This window comes from Condylostylus longicornis, unplaced genomic scaffold (assembly GCF_029603195.1).
Source record: "Condylostylus longicornis isolate FDR11 unplaced genomic scaffold, ASM2960319v2 ptg000091l, whole genome shotgun sequence".
Taxonomy (NCBI): domain Eukaryota; kingdom Metazoa; phylum Arthropoda; class Insecta; order Diptera; family Dolichopodidae; genus Condylostylus; species Condylostylus longicornis.
In genome coordinates, this window is record NW_026578059.1 from 249,895 (window position 1) to 277,320 (window position 27,426).

General features: G+C 22.1%; 1 protein-coding gene across 12 annotated transcripts in view; it reads right to left on the minus strand.

Annotated features, from left to right (window-relative positions):
- Positions 1-27,426, minus strand: part of LOC129613801 (calcium-dependent secretion activator) — a 104,754-nt gene that overhangs the window by 16,785 nt on the left and 60,543 nt on the right. For all 12 annotated transcript variants that reach the window (XM_055528060.1, XM_055528054.1, XM_055528057.1 and 9 more), the window contains 4 exons: positions 18,418-18,864; positions 10,614-10,770; positions 9,732-9,873; positions 8,085-8,394 (listed from right to left, as the gene is read on the minus strand). In XM_055528060.1, the coding sequence (XP_055384035.1) occupies positions 8,085-8,394; positions 9,732-9,873; positions 10,614-10,770; positions 18,418-18,864 (1,056 nt within the window). The remainder of the gene's footprint in view (positions 1-8,084; positions 8,395-9,731; positions 9,874-10,613; positions 10,771-18,417; positions 18,865-27,426) is intronic.

The window sequence follows — 27,426 nt, forward strand, 5'->3', positions numbered from 1 at the left end:
ATGTTTCTATTTAAAACCAAAAAAAAAACCTTTTTTGATTAAGAAAAATTTGATTTGTACCCTCCCTGATTTCGAAATTGCTGAAGTATGTATTGCTAAACAATTCAGTAATTACAAAACATAAGCTGAATTGTTTTTACTGTAATTTTGAAATCAGTTCAGGAAAATCTAATAAAATACATAATTTTATATATATGTATTTATATGTATATATATTAATATGCATAATTTAGTATTTATTTAATACCGATAACAAAGAAAAATATTAATTTAAAAAATTCAGGAATACAAAATTTACGAGTTGTTTGAATAAATCAAATTGACATTACATTTTAAATATTTTTATAAGGTGTATATATATAATAGTCTATATATCTCTATTGAGTATTCCAATATAACAATTTCAATATTAGGATAATATTGGTAATATGAAGAGAATATGTTAGATTTTAGCAACTATGGCGTGTTATTCTATATAGGGGTCCCTAACGAGTCCAAGTAAATTTATTTTATAGGGAATCGATATTAGAAGTTCCAATATATCAATGAAAATTTCCTTGAAATTTAATATTCGACTGTATTTCAATGAAACTTTGTACAATTAGATTTATATACACAATATAATTAAAAAAATTTCAGGACATATGTACGCAATATATCATCCATTTTAGTTATATATATAAAAATCAAACTTACTGTTTTTATTCTAGTATATTAAGTATATATATAGATAACAGAAAAAATACTAAAATTTCCTCATAAAAAATTGAAATAAGTCATTATTAAATTGATTATACACATTGATGTGATCTTGTGCAATCTTTTACTATCAGATAAGTAGGAATTTTGAGAAAAAATGTAGAAAATCTAGCAAAATTCTAGACAATGCGATCCGGGGTTATGTGACCTCATCAAATTATTGTTTTTTTCATGTTTTTTTTTTTAAATACTCTTATAGTTTTATAGTTTTATATTTATACAATCATATTATAATATAATTGGCGAAATTTTAATACAATAATTTGTCAATTAAAGTCGTTTTTGGTGGGAGCGAAATTTTATGTGAACAAAACTTAAGAACTTTATGTGAACAAAATAACTTAACGTGAAGAAGTAGTAAATTTTGTGATACATATCGAATTTCTCTATATATTAAGGTATTATTACATATTTCTACAAATATATAATTTATAATTTGAATTGATATTTAAAATACCATACAGTAGGTATTACTGCACAATTCAGCAATTATATAATATATATATATATCTCTGACTGAGTGATTACTGTATTTTATATGTAAATTGAATAAATTAAATATTTATATGAGACGTTTTATTATATATAATTTTATTTAGTTTTTATTCCATATTTGAAGCTATATATATATAATAAAATTATAAAGAATATTATATTACAAAATAATATATTAGAAATAAAATAAGAGCGTATATTATAAATAACTATATATCAAAACTGATGGAGTCTGTTACTGTTGAACTTTTCTCTTTTTTTTTAGGAAACAACATTTTTAATAATATATAAGTTGTTTCTATTAGTTTAGTTATTTTATAAATAACTTTTTAGTTTATTTATTTTATATAGTTTGTTATACAAATCAGAATAGTATAATAATATTGTACTCTACTATATATCTCTTCTATTACAGTTCTTAATAAAAGAAAATTAATTAATTACAGATATTACATATGAACGAATAAATCTAAGTAATTAAAAATGGATTTTAATTAAATGGATATAATGAATTATATATAAATTTTATTTTTACTTTACTTTTTGTTCTTATCTTACTTCAAAATACTTAATAATTTGTTTTCTTAATCTTTTCGATTTAAAATATAACAGTTAAAAACAAAAATAATAAAATTTTAAAATAAATTTAATATTACTATGATTAAAATATTATTAAACCTATTACGAATATATCATATATCGTATATACGTTAGATATTTGTAACTATGTTTTATTAAAAAAAAAAAAACCCTAAAACTTCGAAATTACATTGATATTGTATTTTTATACAATTCAGCAATTAACACTTATAAGCTGAATTGTCTGTGTATATTAATATCCGTATGACATGTAATTTTTAAGTTAAAGAGTTACATTTTAATTTTTAAATTATATATACCTCTAAACAAAAAATTTATTTATTCGATTTTCGAAATATAAGATTTGTTAAAACAAAAAAAAAATATATATTTAATTAGTTATATACAACATTCAAATTGTTTATGAGTTGAATTGCTGAATTATATATATAATAATCCTTAATTTCCCAAATGTAGTAATACAGTATTGAAAAAATGCAATTCAGTTAATACGAAGTGCTGAATTATGTCGTTATACAGTATTACTTCCATTTGGAAAAAAATGAACATCATATTATACTGCGCGCAACAATTTGAATATTGTAAATAAGGAGAGATAAAAAACAAAACTTTTACACTCTATTACTTAATATACTCTAATTATATACGTTTTAAATATAAATAGAAATAGACTTATTATATGAGTTTAATTATTTTTCTTTTTTGGTTTGATATGTAAAATTTATGAGTTGGAAATTAAGGTGCTGAATATACTCTATATTCAGCAGCAATAAAAAAGTCATAGGTTGAATTGTATATAAAAAATATAACTGTTGAATTTTTGAAATTCTGAAATTATAGGGTATATATTTTATAAGAATATGATAATAAGATAAAAAAATATCTTAATATCATAAGTCCAATTTGGAATTCGAGTTATTCAGCAATTGAATTTTTTCAAAAAATGGCACTATATTTTGCATTTATATTTGTATTTTCTCGGGTATACGAAATATTTGAAAATTTTTGAAAATGATTATTAAAATATACATATATAAAAATTACTATAATTATTAAAAGGTCATCTAACATCCAAGTTACAGATAAAAAAATTTTTTATTCCGCAAATTTCTGAATTACAATAGAAATGCAATACAATTAACTACAATAGTAATGCAGTTTTTATGAAAACTTCAAAAATATACTTATACATTTCCGAATTTCTATTCTTTTATTAATAATAAAGCATTAATAGTGAAAACATACGTAAAATTTTAATATAATAAGTCTTAAATTACAATACTGGATTGTATATATATATATATATATATATAATACAAATTTTCTAATATAAGACAAATTTATAATTTACGTTATATAAGAATTAAAACCAAAATAAATAAATAAAAGTATTAAAAATTAATAAAAAAAACAAAAGGAAATAACAAATATTAAAAAAATTTTGGTTATTTTCAAAAATCCGCGTATTTTCAATTCAATTGCAATTAAATGGCTATAGTAGCTTTTCTTTTTTCTTAAAAAGTTTAAAACTTTAGAAATCAAATACAAAAAAAAAAATTCATCAGTTTTGATTAGTTAAAAGATAGTTAAAAGTGTTGGTGTGTCCGTGTGTGTGTGTGCGTTTTGTTATGTTTCCTTGGAATATAAAACACATGCAGTTATATTTTTGATATACTACACAAATTCAGCAATAGATACTTATAGTTGTACAATATCACTGACAATATACAAAATTGCAATAAATTTTGTGCGGAAATTAACAAATTAGTTAAAGAATTGTATATGTTTGCTGAATTTTGTGTAAAAATTGCAATATTACTGCAATAAATATTAGTGCCTATATATTGTAACCTATATAACCTATATTGTAACTTTTTATATAAAATTCATACATAGAACAAACTTATATTTTATATAGTATTTGATAAAAATGACGAAAAGATCCCCTATAAAAATTATTTCGTAATTAGTTCGTAATTTCAAATAAAAATAAAGCTTAAATATTTTTAATTTTAATAATTATGTAAAGGGTATCTCGTATCTAAGTGCACTGTTATATACCAACACTGTACAGGTAGACTTCATGAGTAGACAAAACTTTTGTATGGAGACATTATTCACAGCTAAACAAGTTCGAAGTTGTACATAATAAGTTCGGATATGGATAAGAAGTTTTAACTGAGTTATTGTACAACTTTCGAAAAGTTTTGTCTGCTCACCAGGGTCTATACAATTGCATATAGCAGTCCACTTAGATACAAAACACTTTGTATAATTAACTAATCCCTCGTTTTATATTATTTCCTTTGTGTTTTATTATTTAAAATAAACAAACAAAAGTAAGTTATTGACATAAAATCTACACTTTTCTAATATTTTTTTAATCTAATGTAATTTATTCTGTATGTTAGCTAAATTATACATATATGTATATAATACGTTATATAGATTCATGTTAAAGAAACTAGAATAATACTGCGTTCTTTCAAAACTAGAATAATACTGCATTGATATTAATTTAGAAATCACCAAATCATAGGTTGAATTTATATTAATTGCAATTTCGAATTTAGAAATAAAATGAATTAATATTTTTCACATAAGTATCATGTACCATATTTTATATGTATAAATATTCTTCCTTTCAAAATTGCATTTAATATAATTATAATATATTAATAAAAATTCAGCTTATTAATTTGTAATTGCTGAATTGTGTATAGCAATACAGTTATTATTGTATAATTTTATAGTATCGATATATTTACACTTAATTATATAATATAATTATATAGTAATTTAATTTAATAATTTAAAATTAAGAGAAAATAAAAATATAATTATAAATAAATGAATAAATAGTAACTAAAATCAACAAGATTAGACTAAGAAGAAATAATGTATGTATATCCTTTCAGAATTTATTTTCTATAAATGTATTTAATTTACTTTTAAAACGAAAAAGACTCTAAAACAGTAGAAATGTTGAAAAATCATAATATGTAATTTTCCAAATTTAATTTAAAGGTTCAATTTTCCAGTTTTTTTCAACACTAAAACAAAAATATAGTATATCTAGTTTATTTAATTTTAAATGATATTATCCATAACTTCAAAACCGAATCAAAAAAATAACAGTAACACGATCTTCAGACACAATTGGGTTTAGGAATTATATTTCCTAAATCGTGCAGTATAACGGTATTATTCTGAATTCTGAAGTTAAGGTATAATAATTATACGCTATAATAAAAAATACATTGTATATAAAGATGTAGATCTAATACTAAATACAAAAAAAAATACTATAAATATGTATATATTTCGTGTGTGTGTGTGTTTTTGTATTTATGTGTTTTAATATATTCATTTATAACATATTTATTAAAATTCTGCATATATTATATAAACTAAATATATATTACCTATGTATAAATATTATAAAAAAAAAATATCGTATATCACAACAAATAAAGTATTGCTCTGAAATTCGCACAAAATATTCATTTTGCTTATATATTAATTTATTTATTTAATTTACAAAAAAAAAATATTTTATATAATAATATATAATGTATATAATTTAAAAAAGAATTAAATATATACTTTGAAAATTATATATAGAGGTATAAGTATAAATATTATAGAGGTAAAAAGAGGGATTAAAAATATAAAAACTCGATTCACTGTTTTGTTGTGTTTTTAAATTTGGGATTGAATCGGGAAATTAAATTCCGCTTTGTTTCTTTTGTATCAGAAATTTGGATTTTTGATGTATTGCATTATATATATATATATATATGCCCATTTATGTAAAAAGGTTCGACGCACAATTCAAACAAAGAAGTGAATCTAGTTTAAAGGGGGGCGGAAAGATGGAGTGTGGGGATGCGAATAATAAAGATTAATTTCTTTAATTTGAAAGCACAACAAAAAAGAAAAAGTATATAGAAACGAGAACAAAACAAAAAAAAAAGAAATCTTACATAACGCAGAATGAAAGATCAGGGAAGACAGCAAAATATTTTTATACAATATAATTGAGACGTGTATTTTTTTTTTTTTTGGGGGAGAGGTAATGGGGAAATTATTTACCTATTTTTAACTTAAGTTATACACCTATTTTCTCTAAAAAAAAAAAAACAAATTAAGCGGAAATTTTCTAAATTTTATGCATATTGTATATATGAACTAAATCTATATACAGATTGATTAAGTAAAGAATACAATATTACATTATTTAGAGCATCGAAAATGGATAAAAATTTTTGTTTGGAGTTCAACGGTTTCCGAGATACAGGGATTTTAACGAATTTTCACGAAATTTCTACTTTCCTAAGCTTTTTTGCTTATTTCAGAAAATGTTCATTTGGAGCTTCTATCTTTTTCGAAAAGGCAGTCATAAGATATGCCTCTGTATCTCGATAACCGTTGAGTTTTGACGACTAGGGTGAAAAAAAATATTACACATTTTTCATGTCCTAAACAATCATATATAATATTGTACTTCTTACTGAATCACCCTGTATATGTTATAAATATATGATAGGATTATTATGTATTACGATTGTGTACATACATGAATTCAGTAATATACATATTGGTTCAGAAAGCAAAATTATGATTTTAGAAGTCCATATACATAATAATTTATATGAGGCTGCAATTCCACAATTTATATTTCTTCCATTGTGGTTGTATAATACACAATTCAGCTTCACAAATATATTTGTATAATTACTGAATTTTGTATATATAATATATATAGTAATTTAGTATTGCTGTATAATTTTGAAATCAAGTTTTTAATTATGATTTCAAAATTTTTGCTGTATAATTTTATAATTTAATTAAATCATAATAACATAATGTATATAATATGTATATACCTATATGATATATACTGTCTTACTGTATATAATGTATTTCATTTTTTGATTATTGCTGAAATTCTATGTGGAAAGTACATAATAATCCTATGATATACGCTTATACATTAAAATATATTAATTTTTACTAAAATTTGCGATAAAATAATTATTTTTTTTTTTATTTTCAATTTTGTTTAATTACCTTATATATACGATATATATGTATATGTTATGCTATCTTATTTAAGGACTTTATATAAGAATTATATATTTATATAATAATTATGTATATATAGGTATATATATATGAATATGTACGTATTGTATATAAATATAAATATTCCGTACAACATATAGTGCTTGAGAGACAAAACCATATAAAATTTGAATTTTTTCATCGTATTAAATTTTTGCTATTTTGTATACAATAAATAATTTTTGAAATTATATATGAACGTCCTGTTCATATTTATATGTTGTAAAGAGTACATATACAATATATACATATATATATATATATATATATATATATATATATATATATATATATATGTATATATATATTTATAATTTAAAGAATAAAAATAAAACATAAGTATAATTTTTTTTTTATTTTATTTTCTCTAATTAAGGGTCAAATTAATTAAAAAAGGAAACAGTTATAAAATACAATATAGAGGATATTTTGTCTTTTTTTTAATATTAAGTTTTTAATGAAAATTATACATATACAAATTGCATACATAACTATATTTGATGGAATATTATAATAGTTTTTATATAAAAAATAATAATATGTTAAATTAAACAGAAATATTTAATATATATATATGTGTCTAAGATTTATTCTATGAAAATAACATAAAAATAAAAACGAAAATAAAAAGGACAAAAAAAAAAAAAAACAATAAAATATAATATAAAAACGTTCTTTGAAATAAAATTTTAAAATATTTGGGCCTTATTTAAAACCCTTTAAAAATTTTTTTAATGAACTGAAATATTACCGTTTGTTCCGGTATACACTCTTGAATTTGTATAAAGTTAAGTATACATGTGAAAATCTCACTTTTCAATTCACATATGTATATACATGTAAATAAACGCGCACTGATATATCAGGGAACTATACGGATATTTAAGTTTATATATAAATAGAAGGACCGAATGAAACATATATAAGTATTTAAAAAAAAAAATTTTTAATTTTTAAACTTTAAATATAAATTTAAAAATTTTAAATTCTATTTCAAAGAATTTATTATATAAGAAAACAAAAAAGAAAAAAATAAAAGCAAAAAGTTTATGATGAATAATATAGTAGAGAATAAGGAATAAATAGAACCTAAAATAACTTACCACATCAACACCATCTACAGTACAAAGTTTAAAACTTTGATTTTTAGCATCTAATATCACATTTGTCATGGTACACATTTCAGATGGTATAATATAATCAGTCGATATGAATGCAATTCCCTTTTTCGCCCATGATTGAAATGCTGAATCAGTACGTTGAATACATGATTCAATCATTTCACATGCCATTAATTTAAGGCGTTGCTCCAAATGCTGGCGAAATTCAGCATCTGGCCAATGTAAATCACGTATAAATGATTGTAAGGCATCTAATTTCCAAAATAGATCTTCAGATGTTGCACAACCATTTCTACATGTTTACCATATATTTTTTGTTTTTTATATATTACATATGTACGAATAAATGATAATGTTTTTTGTTTTTTTTTTTTAAATATTTTTAAAATGTTCGTGAAATGGCGCCATTAAAAATGTTATTAAAAATGAATTTTTTTTTCAAATTTTATATTTTTTTTTAAATTTTAAATTCAAAAGCGAGAGTATATATTGTAATATACGAGTATGTAAAACGAAAAAAGGCAATGTTGTACGAAAAATACCAATTATAAAAAAAAAAAATTAATTGTAGGCAAGCGCATTTCATTTTTTATTTTAATTTAATGTAAAATGTTTTTTTTTTTTAGCAAATAATGTTAAAAATATATTTTGTAAATTTTGAATATATGGTTTTCGTTTATATGCGTTTTTTGATTCCAATTTTGAATTTTATTTTATTGTTCAAAAAAAATAAAAGAAAAATTTAATAGTTAAAAAAATTTCAAAAATATTTTTTTTTTTTCAATTTTTTTTTTTCATTTAAAACAAAAAAAAAAAATATTAAAAATAAAGTTGAGTTAGTAAAGTAGCACTTTTCCGTTCAACAAAGTAAAATATTACTCTTAAAAACAATCTATTCGAACATTATTATTTATATATCTATTAAATTTTTTGTATTCATGTGCAAAAATATTGCATACATTTAGGGATTTGGGCAAAAAAAATGTCTGCATTTTAAATATTTAGAAAAGCTTACAGTTGCCGAAAATCAAATTTTACGATTTTCGGGCGATGTTAATTTAAAAGGGATAAAGGTGGAAAAAATTTGCCCTCAACGAAATAAATTATCTTTTAATTTCTACAAGCTGCAAAAAATTCAGAGCTTTACAATTCAGGGTTTAGTTTAGAAGAAAAACGATATCAAAAATTAAGTTCCAGAATCCGTAACTTTTATAAAAGGACAGAAGGGGGGAGGGAGATAGGTAAAAATTTTCTTCTACGGAAGTAAGTTCTAAGTAAAGATCTATGTACATATCTATATATACAAATAAGAACTGAGGTCTGTAATTCTGGAATGGAAATTCCAGTTTTCTATTAGAAAGAAATGATAATCTTATATGATATGCCGGCTGCGTAGCAAGCTTATTCAACTTGCATATAATAACAGTTCTCTATCTTAAAGGTAATAAAAGTTTTGTAAACAGACACACGAACAGGTGATGGATGCACTGGTGGTTGAACCGATTGATGGACGGACAGAGTAACTAATATGTACTTTTTTTTTAATTTTTTTTGGAAAAGCGCTAAGAACTAAAAAAAAGCAGAATAAAATAAAATTAATAGTAAATAATTTTAATATTTATTACTAACCCTTTGCTTTCCCATCGTTCTTTTTCAAAACCTTTATGTATTGATTGTGCTATCGATGATTCCATCAAATCAACATATCTAACTACAAGAGGAGCAAATGTATCACGCAAGTGTTGATGAAATCTTCCATTTTTCAAATTATCTATATATATGTATATATATATATATATACGTATGTGTATAGAAAGTGCAAAATATAGAAAATAGTTAAGTTATATATTTAATATAAATTTATATGTATTGGTTGTTGAAAAAAAAACACACACACAAAATACTCAATATATGTGGTGTTATAATCGTTTGTGTTCCCAGAATTCGCGAAAGTTTTAAAATGACTAAATGACTAAATTTAATATTCTTGAGAATATTAAATTCTCTCTTTAGTCGCATCAAATATTCCATATAGTGTAAAATTGGATAATATTCTATCTAAAATATAGATTTCGGAATAATATTATCATTCATTTCCTATATTAAAGTAAACCGAAGGTATTGAAGAACGTACATATATTTTATGATTAAATAACGGTTTCAAAAAAATCTATTGTAAAATTTATTTCAAAAATTTTGCTTTTGCATTCGAATTATTGATTTATAAGGACTCAAACTATAATCAAAAAAATTAAAAAAACGGGCAATTTTCGCAAAACTAAAACCATAAATTGGAGTTCCAGTTAATTTCGAGAAGCAGCGCGATAAAAAAGAAAACAAAATGTCTTCAAAGTTATTTTTTTTTGTAATAATTCAATTTTGTTAATCTGTCGAGTTTCGAACACACCCGTTATAAAAAAAATTTCAAACAATATATATATTTTTATTTTGTTGTGAATAAAATACAATTTAAATTGTAATATGTACAATATATATATAAAAACTACTTACCATCAGTTCTTAGATAATCATTTAATATTTGGAATAATGGGAATGAATCCCATGTATCTGGTGGTTGTTCCGACAAAACACGATCCATATCAACAGCAAATAATGACCAAAATATTTCCGCATGTTCTACAAGCAAGTCACTGAACCATGCAAATGCCTATATATCATATATATACATATATATATGCATGCATATATATGTATATACATATATAAATGTTTTTTTTTGGTTGTGTATTTTTAAATATAGCCATATATGTTTTGATCATATTTTGTGATGTATGAGATATGATGTTTTGTCAATAGACGTCAATCAAATATTCAAGCGTCAATCAAATTTGAGATAATTCCAAAAAAAATTTTGGGCAACAGGCATCAGTTTTATTAGTTTAAGTAATCGCAAAGAGGAAGAAAAAAAAATGAATATGAATTAAAAAAAAAATTTATTTTTTGTCTTTTTTTTTTGTGTGATTTTTAAAACAAAAAAAAATAATTTAGTTTTTATTTAATTTTTTTTTGCCTATTTTTTTTAATATCATGTTTGGATTATGTTTAAAAAATTAATTAAAAAAATATTAAAATTCGAAATATTTGATATGAACGGGATCTTGTGAGACCAAAGACCGCACTGTATATATTTTTCGGAATAAAAAATGATAATATTTTACATCGGAATTAATTACATCTGGCCGTCATGAAATGTGATCGAAATTTTATTGGTTCTATATGTAGTAAATGTTTTAGATACTCGTAATCTTAATATTTTCGGAAAAAGTTTAATAAAATTTGTTCTTGAAATTGATCAAAAAATCATCCCTGAAAATATTGGCCACCTTATGTGAAACTCTGCATACTATGAACATTTATGAAATCAATTTAATGTTAAAATAAATTAAATGTTAAATTTTTATTTACGTACTTTTTTTAAAGTAACACACACCTGAACCAGTAACCCTACCTTCCATTATTATATACAGTGCGATCGGTACATGTAATATACAACAAAAGAAAACTTAATAAAATCAGAACTTTGAATATATTATGAAGAAAAAAATAACGGAAGCATTAATACAATCAACTTTTCCCGTATTTTTTGAAATTTTTTTTGTTAATATAAAAAATATTCGAGTTTTCTATAGCTGTATTTTAAATATTCAGACTTCAACTATACTAATTCAATTATAAGTGTAATTTGCACGTTTACATAAAACGTGAATATGTTCAAAAAATCTCCAACTTGAAATATTTCGGAATTCGAATCTGTTTTGGTTATCGTATGTGTCGATTCCATGGATTCTTCCATGTCGAATCCAAACATCTGAAATATATGAAGTAAACTGTTTTTTTTTTTTTTTTGTATTTTGAGAACCTTGTGTACGCGTTCATTTAGTGGTTTTCTCTTTTAATATTTTTTATTAATAATTGATTGTTATCGATAGTTTTGATTATACAAAGAAAAATTGATTGCAAATCTAAAATATGTTGCCTTTTCCCAACATATCAAAAATCTTTGTATTGACGTCTTTGAACTCGGAATTCTACCACGTAAATGTCATTAATCACAATATATAAAACGTTGCTAACGTAATTAATAATAATTTTAAGTGCGTTTTAAATTCTAAATAAAATTATAATTATGTCAATCTGAAAAATTTTATAATTGCACAGTTAATTGAATGATTATAAGTTTTTTGACATATTGGGGAAACACAACCCTTAAATATATTTTTTTTCTTTTGCCATGATATTTTTTTGTTTCATATCAGTATTAACTATATGTGAAATCAAGCGATTAATTTTCATATTTGTTTCAAATTTTTTTATATTATGTAATTTAGGTTGTTTAAATTAAAAGAACAGATTGTGTTTTAAGTCAAAAACCGAACATAAAAAACTAAAAAAAAATAACAAATTAAATTAAGAGTAAAAATTATTTTAAAAGAAAAAATAAAATAATTCAATTGTAAAAAAATATAGAAATAGAAATAGTTTTTATAATTTTTATTTAATTAACTATTTTGTGCTAAATTCATAACTATTTTTTGATTTTTTTTCTAAATATTACTTTAAAAGCCAAAATTAACTAAAAGAAAGCTTAATAAAACAAGATTTAAGTATATAATATGCAAATATATAAAAAATAAAGTTTAATCGAAAATATTTGACATTTGAGTTTGACATTCTAAACCCTTAAACATCAATGTCAATTTTAAATTGAATTGAAATTTTCAAAAAAGTCAAACTTACATTTTAATATTATATATGTAGAATTTCAATTAAAAAAATTTATAAAACTATGTAAAAACTTAGAAAATAATTTAAACCTTTGGTTGAGATGGGGGGGGGGGGGCAGAGAGTTGCACGGAGTTGTAGAGAGCTGAACGAAATGGTTTCGCTTTTGTAAAGAAACAATGTTACAGATCTGTTATTTGCAAGATATATATAAATATATATATCAATAAATTAATTTGAGATTTTTACACAGTTTTATAAATTTCAAGTTCTTAACACAGTGCGCGTTTTTTGAAGAATTCGTATCTCGAAATTTCTGGAATAATATTGTTAAACGTGATGTATATATACATATATTTATTTTCTTTACACTTATTATTAATACATAATATATAAATAAACGGATACATATGTATATATAAATATTTATTTCTACTTTAGTAGTTATATAATATTATTCTTTCATCCCATGTTATATATAGAACAATACATAATAGCACGTATTATAGTAACTGTTTAAATATAAACACAATAATAAATTACGAATTACATGTAATATAGAAAATGTTATTACATTTACTAAATAAACACATGTACATACAAATGCGTGCAAAGATAAATATAAGTCTCTACTATATTTTGCTAATTGTGTTTTACATGCAAATACACAGTATGCAGCATGCAAATAAAAATTTATAATAGAAGCATTAGCAAGAACAGTAATTAATATTTCAAACAATTAATTTCTATATGTATACATACATATTTATATATACATATGTTTATATATATATATATATATATATACACATAAGAAAACAGGAAAAGAAGCGTATATGTACATATATCGCATATATAGAATAAAACTAACCCATAAGATAGTAAAATATCGCATAAAATTAAGATTATAATAATAACACGGAATTCTGGATTAATCAAATATCGTAAGAAACAATTAAAATTTCTAAAATTAAAATGACAGTAACACGGAATTCCTGTGTATATAAAATATCGTACAGTATAAATATAATATTGTAAAAATTATTTGATGGTAGCAAGAAATTTCAGTGCACAGTATTGAAATATTGTATATCAACACATAAGCGCCCACAATGTATGTGTATTGTCTAGTTTAGTGAAAGTGATACAAAAGATTATGAAAATTCGTTTTAAACATTTATTTACAGTTTTAAGGACGCTAGTAAGCTTTTAATTAACATACCTAGGAAAATGAAAATTTGGCTCTTAGTAGAATTTCGCTTTTTGCCACCCGATTCCCTGAAAAGTTCAGCAGTTTTTTTCGGTAATAACTAGAACTCAAATATCAAATTTCAGGAAATTCCATTAATCCGTTTTGTAAATATGGTAAAAAATATGAAATCGGCCCCCGTTTCGTTTTCTGAGCCCTGATCTTTTCAAAAAATTAATAGGTTCATTGTTTTAATATATCGAATTTAAATATTAAATTACAGTTCTCGAGGTCTGATATACTCAAAAAGTTAATCAATCCATGTCACAGCAAAAATAAAATCAAATATAAAATTTCATAAAAATCGGTTCAGTCGATCTTAGATACACGCATGTACACACAGACAGACACCTCTATAGACAGACACCTCTATAAAAGTAGTTTATTTACGCATCCCTTCTATGTAGAAATGCGTTTCCACCGAAAACTCGATATGCAGAATCTCCCTATTGTACGAGTATGCAATGAATTGATGAGATAAAAAACGAAATTCTTGGGCGCGATGGAGGTAGTTGTACGATATAATACTACTATTTTTTTTTTTAAGTTTTATTGCATTTTTTTATTTTGAATTTATTTTGATAATTGCTTGAATTTATTCCAATTCTAGTATCAAGGATTATTTCAATTTTCCGATTTACTATACACAATTTTCATCGAAAAATCTTTTGCACTTGAATTTTTTTTAAATCTGTTTTATTCTATATGTTTATTATAAAATATAATTTTTGCATACAAATTTGCTAAAAAAAAATTTTAAAGAAATAATTACATAAGAAAGAGAAAGCAGAAAAAAAGGGCAAAAGGCAGTTTAGTAAAATAATTAATAAAATTATAAAAAATTTCCAAATTAAAAAAGAGAAAAGTAAATTACAATTGAAGGAATATATTGCATATAATTTTAGTAATAATAAAAATTAAATTATAAATATAATTCTTTCTTTTTTTGTGTTTTTAAGTTGTGACTTCAGAATTACATTAATACTATATTGCTTTCCAATTCAGCAATTACAACTCATAAGCTGAATTGTAATATTAAAATAGTTTTTATTGTAATTTTAAAGTCATGGGGAAAATATGATTATAATAATTTATATATTAATTTTTTTTTTCTTTGATATAATTGATTTTTTTCTGAGCCGGATTTAATATTATTTAGGGTAATTCATCAACAAGTTAGGAGCCATATACCATTGGGGAGAGGGTCAAAAATAAGTAAAATTTTTGTTCGGAACATAGTGTTAAAACTTCTACCCTTTTTGAAACGAAAGTTATAGGCAAAACCACTTAAGTATGTTAAAATTTTGCCAAATTTGCTTTAAATCCCTGCAGCTCGGAAACGATTCCAAGTCAACACTATGTTCAAAACAAAAATTTTACTCATTTTCAACCCTCTACTTGATGGTAGAAGGCTCCTGTTGGTGAATCACCATGTATATTAAAAATAATTATGTTTATAAAAATTTCAATAATTTTGTGCTTGATTTAAATTTAAAAATTATTGATTTTCTTTTTATTTGTTTTTTTTTTTTTTAAATATATTATAAAAATAATAAATTCATTTACAAATGTAACAAAAAAAGTACTCATATAATATTATTCATATTGAATAAATATTAATTTGTAAATTTATTAATTATTATGGTATAATTGAATTAATTTTAATTAAGCTGTACGCGAAATATTAGCTCATTTAAAATTATAATATTAATTGAGTGTTTATTCTTTTCTAATTTTTGTGCGAGTATTTTGAATAATCAAGTTTTTATCTAAGTGAATACTTTGAGTAGTCAATTTAAGCAAGAATTTTGAGTACTCGTTTTAATTTTAATCGAATATTTTGAGTATTCTCTTTTAAATTAAGCGAGTATTTTAAGTATTCACTTTTATTTTAAGCGAGTATTAAAATTTAATTCTTCTTAAAATATTTTCAACAGTATTAGTTAGTACGAGTTCCTTTAGGCATTCACTTTTCACTTAAAATTTAATACTTAAAATACTCGTATAATGATTTAAGTCATAAGTACTTTTAGAGTTACATATTATATAAATATATAATAAAAATTATATAACGAATAATAAAGAGTGTATACGTAAATAGTTATAATATTTCTGCGAATAGCAAAAAGTTAATTACATTTTATAAAAATGAAAATAAAAAAAAATATTATTTTCTAAAGAAAAAATATAATCTTTAATTTGAGTATATAATATAAAAAGAAATTAAAAAATACAGAATTGAAACGGGAAAACATGTTAAAGAAAAGATAGAAAAGGACGAAAGGGTTAAGTGGTTATACTCGTTAATTGTTTTTTTGTGGATAGGGGTGCAGAAGGGATGGGGGTGTTGTAAAGATTGTCATTGAATAACTGTATAGGTGCATGTTTTGTTTATTAAAAAAGAAACATAATATATTGTATATATGTATACATAAATATATATATATATATATAAATAAAATACATTAAAAAACAAAATAAAATTATATGATACTATAAAAGGAAAAGTAAAGTTGGGTAACTACATATAACAAAGAAAAAAATTAGATTAATTTATTACATAATTAATTAGTATAAGCAAATAAGCATTATAATATAAGGGTATATAGTTATTGTTATTAAAAATAAGTTTAATTCAAATTACGAATATCTAAAATAATCAGTCGATAAATTCAATCACAGAATGAATTAAAAAAATAGAATATTGAAAATCTTAGGCTAGATTTCCTTGTTTTCTAAATTGTGAGTCGTCGTCAGGTTTGTTTTTATGATAGCTCAATACCCAATTGGAGGGTTGGAGTGGAACGCTGATTATTCGATATGCTGAAAATTTGGTTTAATGTTAGAGCTCATGAATTGAACGTTTGCGACACGCATTAAAATAAATTTCGCTGAATAGAATATACATAAAGTAGGTGTACATAACAAGTATTATTTTTTTTGAATAGATCGCTACAGTACCAGTGAAATTTTGGCAAACATCGAAACTGTTATAATTAAAATCGAAACATTAGATTGTTAAGCTCGCTTTAATTTTATCGATTGATCATTTGCGATCTTTCGTAATAGATTTTTTTTGATTAAGTTTGTTTAGTTTGATGTTTTTTGCTGTGTATAATAATTTTTAAAAAAAAAAATATATTATTATTTAAAGAATATATGTATATGTACATATTTACTTATGTCCTTAATATATATATATATATATATATATATATATATATATATATATATAATAATAAACAGTGAAAAAAATCAATAAAGTGACTAAAATCAATAAAATAAAATTAAAAAAAAAATTTTTTTTTTGCAAAATATTTTTCAATCTGTTTTGAAATTTTACCAATACAGGGGGTGAGGAAAGTGTGGCTAAAAATTTTAAAAATTTTAAAAATTCTTATGATGTTTTTGCCCAAATATTTGCTTATATTATGAATAAAATTAACTCCAATTATAAGTACTATAAGGATATATTGAAAAAAAAAATCTCTTAACTTTTGATCTATAAATTTCATTTAAGAACAGTAATACGGTATAAATACACAATCCAGCTTATAAGCATGACTTGCTTATTATTTATCAAGGTATATATTTCGTATTTAATATATACGAAAAAAAGATAAAAAATCATTACGAAAAATATCCTTCAAACTTTAGAATTAAATTTATTGTTAAATTAATTCACACCATCCATAGCTTATATTTGATTTAAAGCTGCTGAATTGTTTAATTGAATATTGCTTTCAATTATGAAGTCAGAGATTTCGTTTTGACTTAAATGCCATAGAATTCAATTATAAATTTTATTAATTTACGCAATATCAAATTTTAATTGTATAGTTGATAAATTTGATATATTTATTGTATATATTTTATTTGGGTTTTTTTTCAAGCTTGGTTCTTTTACCTTTTTGTCACCCCCAGTTGGCCTCTTTTCTTACCCTCATGTACTGGTGTTGTTATATAACAACTTATTATATAAAAAAACCATGTGTATTTACAAAAGATTAGAAACAAAGAGCTTGTAAAAGTAAAAAAAAAAAAATTTAAAAATTGATATTTAAAAAATTTTTTCAACTGTAAATCACTATAAATGTTAAGGTACATTTCATATGTAATTTATATACATATACATGCATTAAAAAACAACTTTTGTGTAACAAAAACCCAAAATAAAAATAAGAAAAATTAAAACAAACAGTAAAAGAATAAAAACAGTTTAATTTTTGTTTTTTTTTCTTTTTTGTTACTGTTAAAAGTCAACAAAAAAAATTTTTTTTTTTGTTTTTTGTTTCTGTTTTTTGTTTTTTTAATAATACGTGCCGTTGGAACAGGGGCAGTGTAGACGGCATGCGTTGGCATACAATAGCGATATGGTGCCGGTGATTTTTCTCCTTCATTCTTTTTATCTTTTTTATCTTTTGATGAACCACCGCTTTTATTTTCATTTGTTGATGCTGATAGTAGTGCGCTAGCAGCACTTGTAACTGTTGCAACAACACCACTTGCGCTACTTACAACATTACTACCATTTTTAGCATTATTTTGTGTATCGCCAGTACCAGCAGCATCACCACTCCCACTGCCATCACCACCATTTTGTACATTTTGTTTATCACCACCACCACCTGTTTGATTATTTGGATCATTTGTATTACCACCAGTAGTACCATCACCAGTTTTAGCATTTGAATCACCACCACCAGTTCCACCACCCTGCTCATTCGCTTTATTTGCTTTTTCTTGATATGCTGGATCACATTTTTTTAACTATATTTATATATATAGTTATGTTTTTATATATTTTTATTATTTTTGTATTATATATTTTTTTTTGTATTAGATGCAAGCGCATATATTACGTGATATATTCATATTACATGATATATACAATATTTTGCGCGATATATTTCAATAATATTATTGTTAAATTTTTTTATTAATTTTTTTTTTTGTAATAAAATTTTGAAGAATGTTTGTAAAAAAGTATAAATTATTGCAGTTATTTGTAATTATGACATTGTAGTTATTGTTGTAGTTGTAATAATATAGTTTTTTTTTGTTATAAATATTATTATTATTATTTTTTGTTATTTAAATTATTTTATTAAAAATTTATTATTAAAGTATTAATTTTTTTTATTTTTGTATTTTTGTATTTTATATATTATATATTATATTTAATATTTGTTTTGTAGTAGAGTAGAATCACGGTTACACATACAAAGACATAAAAAATATTAAAAAAGAAAAAAAAGAAAAATAAAAAACAAGAATATATAGATGAAAAATAATTAACACATAAAAATTAAATATGTTTTTTTTTTTTTTTTGAAAAAGAGGGGGGATTAATAAATAGAAAGATTTTAAATACATACATACATATATTATATTACAATAAAAAAAAAACTTATAAAGAAATGGTATACATGTATTTATTCGTATGTATATACACATATATGTATATATAATATATATAATGTATATTATATATATACAGCCAATTTGCACTATATACCGTATATATAAAGTATTTTGTTATAATATGTAATGCAGAATATAATATAAATTATATTATCTGAGTATTTATTATTTGTGATTACGAATGGCGCCGCAGTTATACTAGACAATATTGATCATGATCAATAATTGATACCTTATATATTATTAATTAACGTTTACTATTTTTTAAGGCATTTATCCCCGCAATTAAATTATGCTGAAAACCAGATATACAAGTTTAAATTGACTGCATTTCTATATATATACTATATATACTTTGACTTTCAAAATTTAGTAATATGGTATTTAATATACAATTCAGCAATTCAATTTTTTTAAGCTGAATTGTATATAAATTAATATACCGTGTGTTACTGAATTTTGAAAATCAGGATACTGTAAATAAATATATATATTTTTTATTATATTTTTATAATGTGATAGAGAGTTTATGCAAAAAAAAAATTTATATAAAATCATGTTGTTGTTACTATATTAAATGTTTGTAAAATTTAATTTTTTTTTCTTTTGTTCAAATATTAATCCTTTATTTGTATATTATTATATTTTAAATTTCATCTTTGAGACCCTATTTATACAAGTATAAACTCCTTATTTAAAACCATGTTAATTCAAAAGAAATATTAAAACAAAAATATTAATAAATAAATTTAAATAAACAAAAAAATTCTGACTTCAAAATTACAATATCAAAATCAAAATTCTTCAAAAATACGATATTAATACACAATTCAGCTTATGAATTGTAGTTGCTGAATATTGTGTAGCTCAATATCATAATAAATATGGGTTATTTTGAAGTCAATAAAACTATTATATAAGAAATGTCAAAAATCCAGAACTTCTTTCTAACAATTATAATCGAATTACTCATATATATGTACTACCGAACAGAGATATGGGCCAAAGAATTCCTCCCTCCAATCACCACAGCCATCCATGGCTTATTGTAGCCCTATTATATATGTATAATATGTACTGTAGAATATATGTTTAATATTGGTTAAAATTTCGATTTTAATAAATTTGTATTTTATCAATTCAATCCGTATATAGATTGTCTTTAAAACTCTTCAAAACGAAATATTGAAAATTATTTTGTTTATTGTTACGCACAGCTCGAACATTGAATATTTCAGAAAAAACATTTTTTTTTATTATTTACCCTGACTTAAAATGCAGTTACGAGTACACGCGGTATTAATACATAATTTATACCATACAATATACAGCATTAATGCAGTACACAAAATTCAATTTCTTAAATTGTGTTATTGCTGAATTGTTTAATAATATCGTGCTTTTTACATTGAGAAAGGTTTATTATAAATTTCACATATAGCAAAAAACAAACAGTTTAACAGACAGTTTAACAAACAGGGGGCAGCTGCTGATTTTATATCAGAAAAATCGCAATAAAATTGAATTACGAGTAATTTGTAATTGCAACATCCCTTTAAATATAGAGATTGTCAACAAAATAAAAAAAAGTGACATTTCCTATATAAAACTGGATTATTATTATATAACTACAAATAAAATTAAAAAAATAATAAATAAATTGTTTAAAATATTCCGAAACCGCCTTTTTTTTAACTGTACCATAAAAACGATAAAATGAATTATTTTGATGTTGCCAAGTTCATTCTTAATATTAGCAAATTTTTAAATCGAATATGGTTTGTTTCAATCAATATATAAATTATATATATATATATATAAATTGTTAATTAAAAAAAAAATAAGAGTTAAAATAAAGTAAAAAATAATTTAAATCAATAAAAATGGATGAATTCAAATTTTTATAAAACAAATATCAATATTATTCCATATATAACAGTTATATAAAACAGTTTCATATAGAATGGCAGATTTTAAATTGTATACCTCAAGTCTTTGATTATATATCAAAATTTATAGATTTAACATCAATTTGACCTATATATTCAGTACATAATTAAAATTATATATCTTTGAATATGAAAAATTGATGTTGGACCCGCGTTTTTGTATATAAACGACACACATACCTTGTCTAAACAGAGAAAATAGAAAAAATTTGAAGTTTTTCAATAAAGAATTTGAAAATATCATTTTTGACAAACTATTTGTGCATGTATATAGATTAGAATTACAGTTAATAAAACAGAGTAGAAAAATGTTTTATACTATACTAATTCAATATCAGTATTATAATGTAATTATGAAGATAGTCCGCCCGTATGACTATATTAAAATCGCAATAAAATTGTATTTGCTGCATACAATTCATAACCTGAATTAAGTGCTTTTATAATGTTATAACATTATTATAATATTACTACTATTATGTAGTCATGGTATTATTATGCAATTACAACGTTATAGGCAAAAAGTTTTATTTCATTATTAATGTTGAATTTAATGAAGGAAATAAGGCGGGATTAAAAATTAAATAAAAAATAATAAAAAATGATAATGAATTTTTTTTTGAAAATGAATGTAATTATATATACTTTTTAATTTTAATTATTCGAATATTTTGCTATATATATATTAAAATTATTTTATTAATAGAAATTATTATATAATTAAAGTAAAAAATAATTAAGAAAAGAATATCAAACGAAAAAATTCAAAATAAAATTATTTTTTATGATAAATTTAATAGCATTTAGTTCTAAAAGAATTCTTCACTTTATAGTTTACTTTTAACTATATATGTACAATAAACCATTTCATATTTTCCAATTTAAATAAATCAACTTCTTATTATATAATTTTTAAAATATTTTACAATATTAACGGAATTATAAAGTTAAATAACAAATAATTTTCATTTAGAAAAGGTTTTCGTTCGGTTTTGATATTTTTCGTATAATAATTATAATTTTCAATTGTGCGTAATTGAATAATAAGAATTGAAATTTTCGTTGCCTATTACTTGCAATATAATTAAGATTAAAAGAATAAAATATACTATATGTAACTATTTCGTAAAATTTTGTTTATCATTTTACTACTATTTACTAATAAGTATATAGACTATTTGTATATAGAAAAACTAATTTATAGGCTGACTTATCCAGATCATTTATGATACTTTACATATAAAATAGCATAAGTTGAACAAATGAGCTGAATACCATACCAAAGACTATAATAATATCATCTTTAAATTTGGTTCAGCTCTAGTTATGGATTGCTGAATTCAGTTTAAATATTTGTCGATTCTGAGTTGTATTTAAAAATAATATTACTATACATTACGGAACTTAATTTTCCATTTTTTTTTTGAATATTATTATGCCGTTTCGATAATTTATTTATTTTTTTAAGTTTTATTTGAATGGGTCGTTTGTATATACTTATAACATCTTCTAAATTTATCTATATAATACAAATTCTTAATAACTATATATAATATTATTGTAGTATACTCGTATATATATGTAAAACTTTCAGTTTTAAGCTCTCTTTGATAAACATTTTACATTTTGTATATATATATAGAAACACATTGACTTCCAAAATGCAGTTTATGATATTATTATACAATTCAGCAACTCACACTTGTATACTTAATTGTATATTCATATCGTATTACTTACCGTATTTTGGAAATCAAGGATATTAATAATATTGTACAAATATATAAGTTTTCTTTTATTGAAATTGCTCCTTTTTTGTCTGATATGTTATTTGTTATATTAGATATATGCTATATAATACATATTCAATATACATATGAGAATATAATGATAGTAAAAAAAAGAAAAAAATAAATAGAAGAAAAAAAATTAAAAGTAAAAAACAAAAGAAATTTATAAAATAAAATTAAAATTAAGCTATAGCAAATTAAAATTATAAATTGTTTAAAAAAAAATATACAATCTTGCATCAGAATTTCAGTTCAGAATCTCTAATCCTCTTAAAAATTACGATAATGTTGTATTGATACAAATTGTTGCAATTGAAATTTATAAGCTGAATTGTGTTCTTAGCGCAATTCAACAATTAAAACTTTAATAAGCTGAATTGAGTGTTAATATACTATATTATTTGAATTTTTGAAATAAAGATTTATTATTTATCCAATTCAGCTCATGAATTCTAATTGCTGAATTTTGTCAGCAATATGATAATTAGCATTATGAAATTCTGATGATAGATTTTTATTTTTTTTTTATTATCTTAAATTATAAATTAAATATTTATTATATATGTTTCTTTAATTTTAAATTAATAAGAAACTATATAAATTTAAAAGTTTTTATTAAATTTTAATATACATACACGCACAATCAAAATAACACAGAGAGAAATTATAAAATAATATAGTTATGAACACATATGTAGTTATATATATTTATATATATATATACATATATGTATGTATAAGCTAATTACATTCACATTGATTTTAAAACCAATTTTTTTTTTATAATATATTTATACAAAAACATAACGTATAACACATAAAATATACTAAATTTATAATTATTTATAATTAAACTTTATTTAGAAAAGAATGAAAATTAATAGAATTTAAAAAATTAAAAATTTATAAAAAAAGAAATCAAAAATTAAAAATTATTAAAGATTTCTGTGATATTCTAGTATCTATCTCTGTTTTCAGAAATACGAGTATCATTGATATTATGATATAAAAATATTATGATCAGCAATTAAAGATTTCATGAGCTGAATTTTGTACTTTTGGGATTTTATTAATTAAATCTTAACAAGATTATTAATAAAGTGTTATTTTTGTCTTTTATGTATTCGTATAAAATTCAATATCAGAATTTAATATCGTATAATCGATATTAAATTCTGATATAATCGATACAATATTTAATATCGTATAAAATTCAATATCAGAAATCGTTATGAAATCGAAATTTTTGCAGTTATATTAAAAAACTGTTTAACTTGGTATGGTATTTTGTTTAAAGGGTAGCCGGACGAAGTGGAGGGGGTTCTCGTTTACGTATTCAAAAATGATTAAATTGTTTTTTTAATTCAATTTATTTTAATACAATAAACAAAATTTGATGAAATCATTGACATTTTTGTTGGAAAAATAAATATACAGGGTTGGTACAGAGATCTATATAAAACAAAATATATACCATTTTAGTTAGAGAATCAGAAATTTCCTCTGGAAATTTGGTGAAATTTTAACTATTGTTTTGCCTTATATAGCATTTTTAGATAGATGCATGGTTCCGAAGTTATAAGCATTTATTTGTATACAGGAAAAATGTGGTAGAATTTTTTTATTTCCAAAGGATTATCCCTCACACTATTTGCTACCTTATGCGAAACACCCTGTACATGTGTTATACATAAATACATATTTAAGACTCTGTAAATCTAACTGTAAAATTTAAATGTAATATGTTATAGAAATCATATGGGTTTTTGATCGATTTCGGATATTAATTTAATATCAATGAAAACGGTGGAATTATCACTTTAATTAAAAGAATAGTGAAAAAGAGCAATAATTTATGTATGTATAAATATATAGAAACGATAAAAGAAAAAAAAAACATAATACAAAATGTTAATATTGAAATTTTTATGAGCAGATACATACATACATACATTCACATGCTGCGCAATTTAATAAAGAGTTGTAATTGAAAAGTTTTTTTTTGTTGTAATAGAAAATTAAAATTCTTTTTTACAAATTTCATTTCGCAATATAGACATTTAATATTTATATATATAAGTATGTTAAAAAAGAGACATATAAATTTAATAAAATTATATAATACACTCATCATAAATACACATACAAACATACATACAATACATATATACATATATGTATATATTAATTTATTGAATATTTAATTTAGTTTTTTGATTTATAACTGAAAGTGAAAAAAAAAACACAAGATTTAAGAATTAAAATTAAAAATAAATTATGATTATAGAATGAATGCATGTACACCTAAGGGTATGTTACGAGTATGCTAATTTTTAAAAGAGAAAAGCATAATAAACGTTAAAAAAAATATACACAGTTAAAAAAAAGAACGGACAAGTGGCAATAAATTGTTCGTGAAAATATTACATAATGTATGGCACTAATGCAAATTTTCTTATACATTGCATACACCTAGGCGTACGCAATATCTTCGCACTTATACTAGTATAAATAGTTTTATTTTTATAAAAGAACATATACACAAGAAGATATTGTATTTTCAAAGTATGTACTCTAGAACCTTGCATTCATTATACATTCCATGACTTTTTAAATGGAGTAATACGGTATTAATACATATATAGCTCAGAAATTTGCAGTATTCTAAAATTGTATATATAAATACCGCTGAATTGTAAGCTGAATTGTATATATAAATACCTATCATTGCAGTTTGGAGAGCAAGAACTTCTAAAATTTAATGCGAAACTTCAAAAATATTCTTGGCTTTCTTGTGCACGTATCAATTATTATATATTGTACGTATAGTATAATATAGTAAAATTGTCATTTGTAATTGTGGCAATTAAATAAGGGTTTGTGGAACTTAAACGGCTTTTTTTTTTGTAATGAAATTGTTATAAAGATAGGCAAAAATGCTTATATTGTCAAAAATTTTATTATAAATCAGCATATATACCATGGAACCGAATGGGATAAAATAAAGTTGCGAGCCCGCTCAAGCGTCTTTTTTATTGAAATTATATATGATCCTTTATCCGTTTTTAAATGAGTAATAAAGTGAAATTATGAGAAAAATAAAACAAAAGAATTATGAGAAAATTAAAATAAGAGGAGTAAAGAGTATAAGAGGAGATAGAAAAAGGTATTCAAGGGATAAAGTAACAAATATATATTTTTAATTCATTGATTTTTTTTTTTATTTTTTCATATTTAAATATTTTCCTTTGACAACATCGAATCATCGCATTATTTAAAAAAAAACACCGACTCATTTTTATATATAGAAAATCATAAAACAATAAAAGAATAAAAAATAAACAAAGAAAAGAAAAAATTTACAGAGACATTTAAAGAACATTGAAAATTTGAAAAAAAAAATTTCTTTTATGTACATATATATGAAAAAAAAATAATACACGTATATACATACATATATATATATACACTAACATCTTGGTTTTAAATTATATATATACAGTTTCCAAATTAAATATAATTATTTTTTGTTAATTTATCAAAAAAGTCAGGCTGGGGGGGGAGGGGAGCATCCACTATATTAAAATGCGGATCTAACACTTCAATTTAACTCTATACAGCAAAATGTAACTTGAATTTGCTGAATAAACAAAAAAAAAGTATTTATTAGATCATCGTTTGTATAAGTACCTCGTGTGAAAACACAAATAAAAAATCGTGACATCCAAAATACAGGGGATATTAAATACATAATTCAGCAATTTTAATTTATAAGCTGAATTATGTATTAAATATTGTTTTACTGTAATTTTGAATTGAAGCTACTATATTTAAGTTTTCTATATTTTGCGAAATATATATATAGAAAAAGTTCTGTTATGTTAGAAATTTCTCTCTATATACTAATACCTTATAAATAATATATGTATTCATATAAAATATTAAAAAATCACTGTTATTTTAAATTAATGTTATACTTGTAATAGTAATAGAAAATTAATAGAAATATTATATATATTTATAAGAAAATTTATGTGAAAATAATTGGTTTTGAATTATTTTGCCTATATTTAAAATTTGTTCCGACATTATATTAAGTATATTTTTGTTAAAATGAATATTGTATAACAAATAATTTAGTAACTTGCACTGTTCAAATCTCAATTATT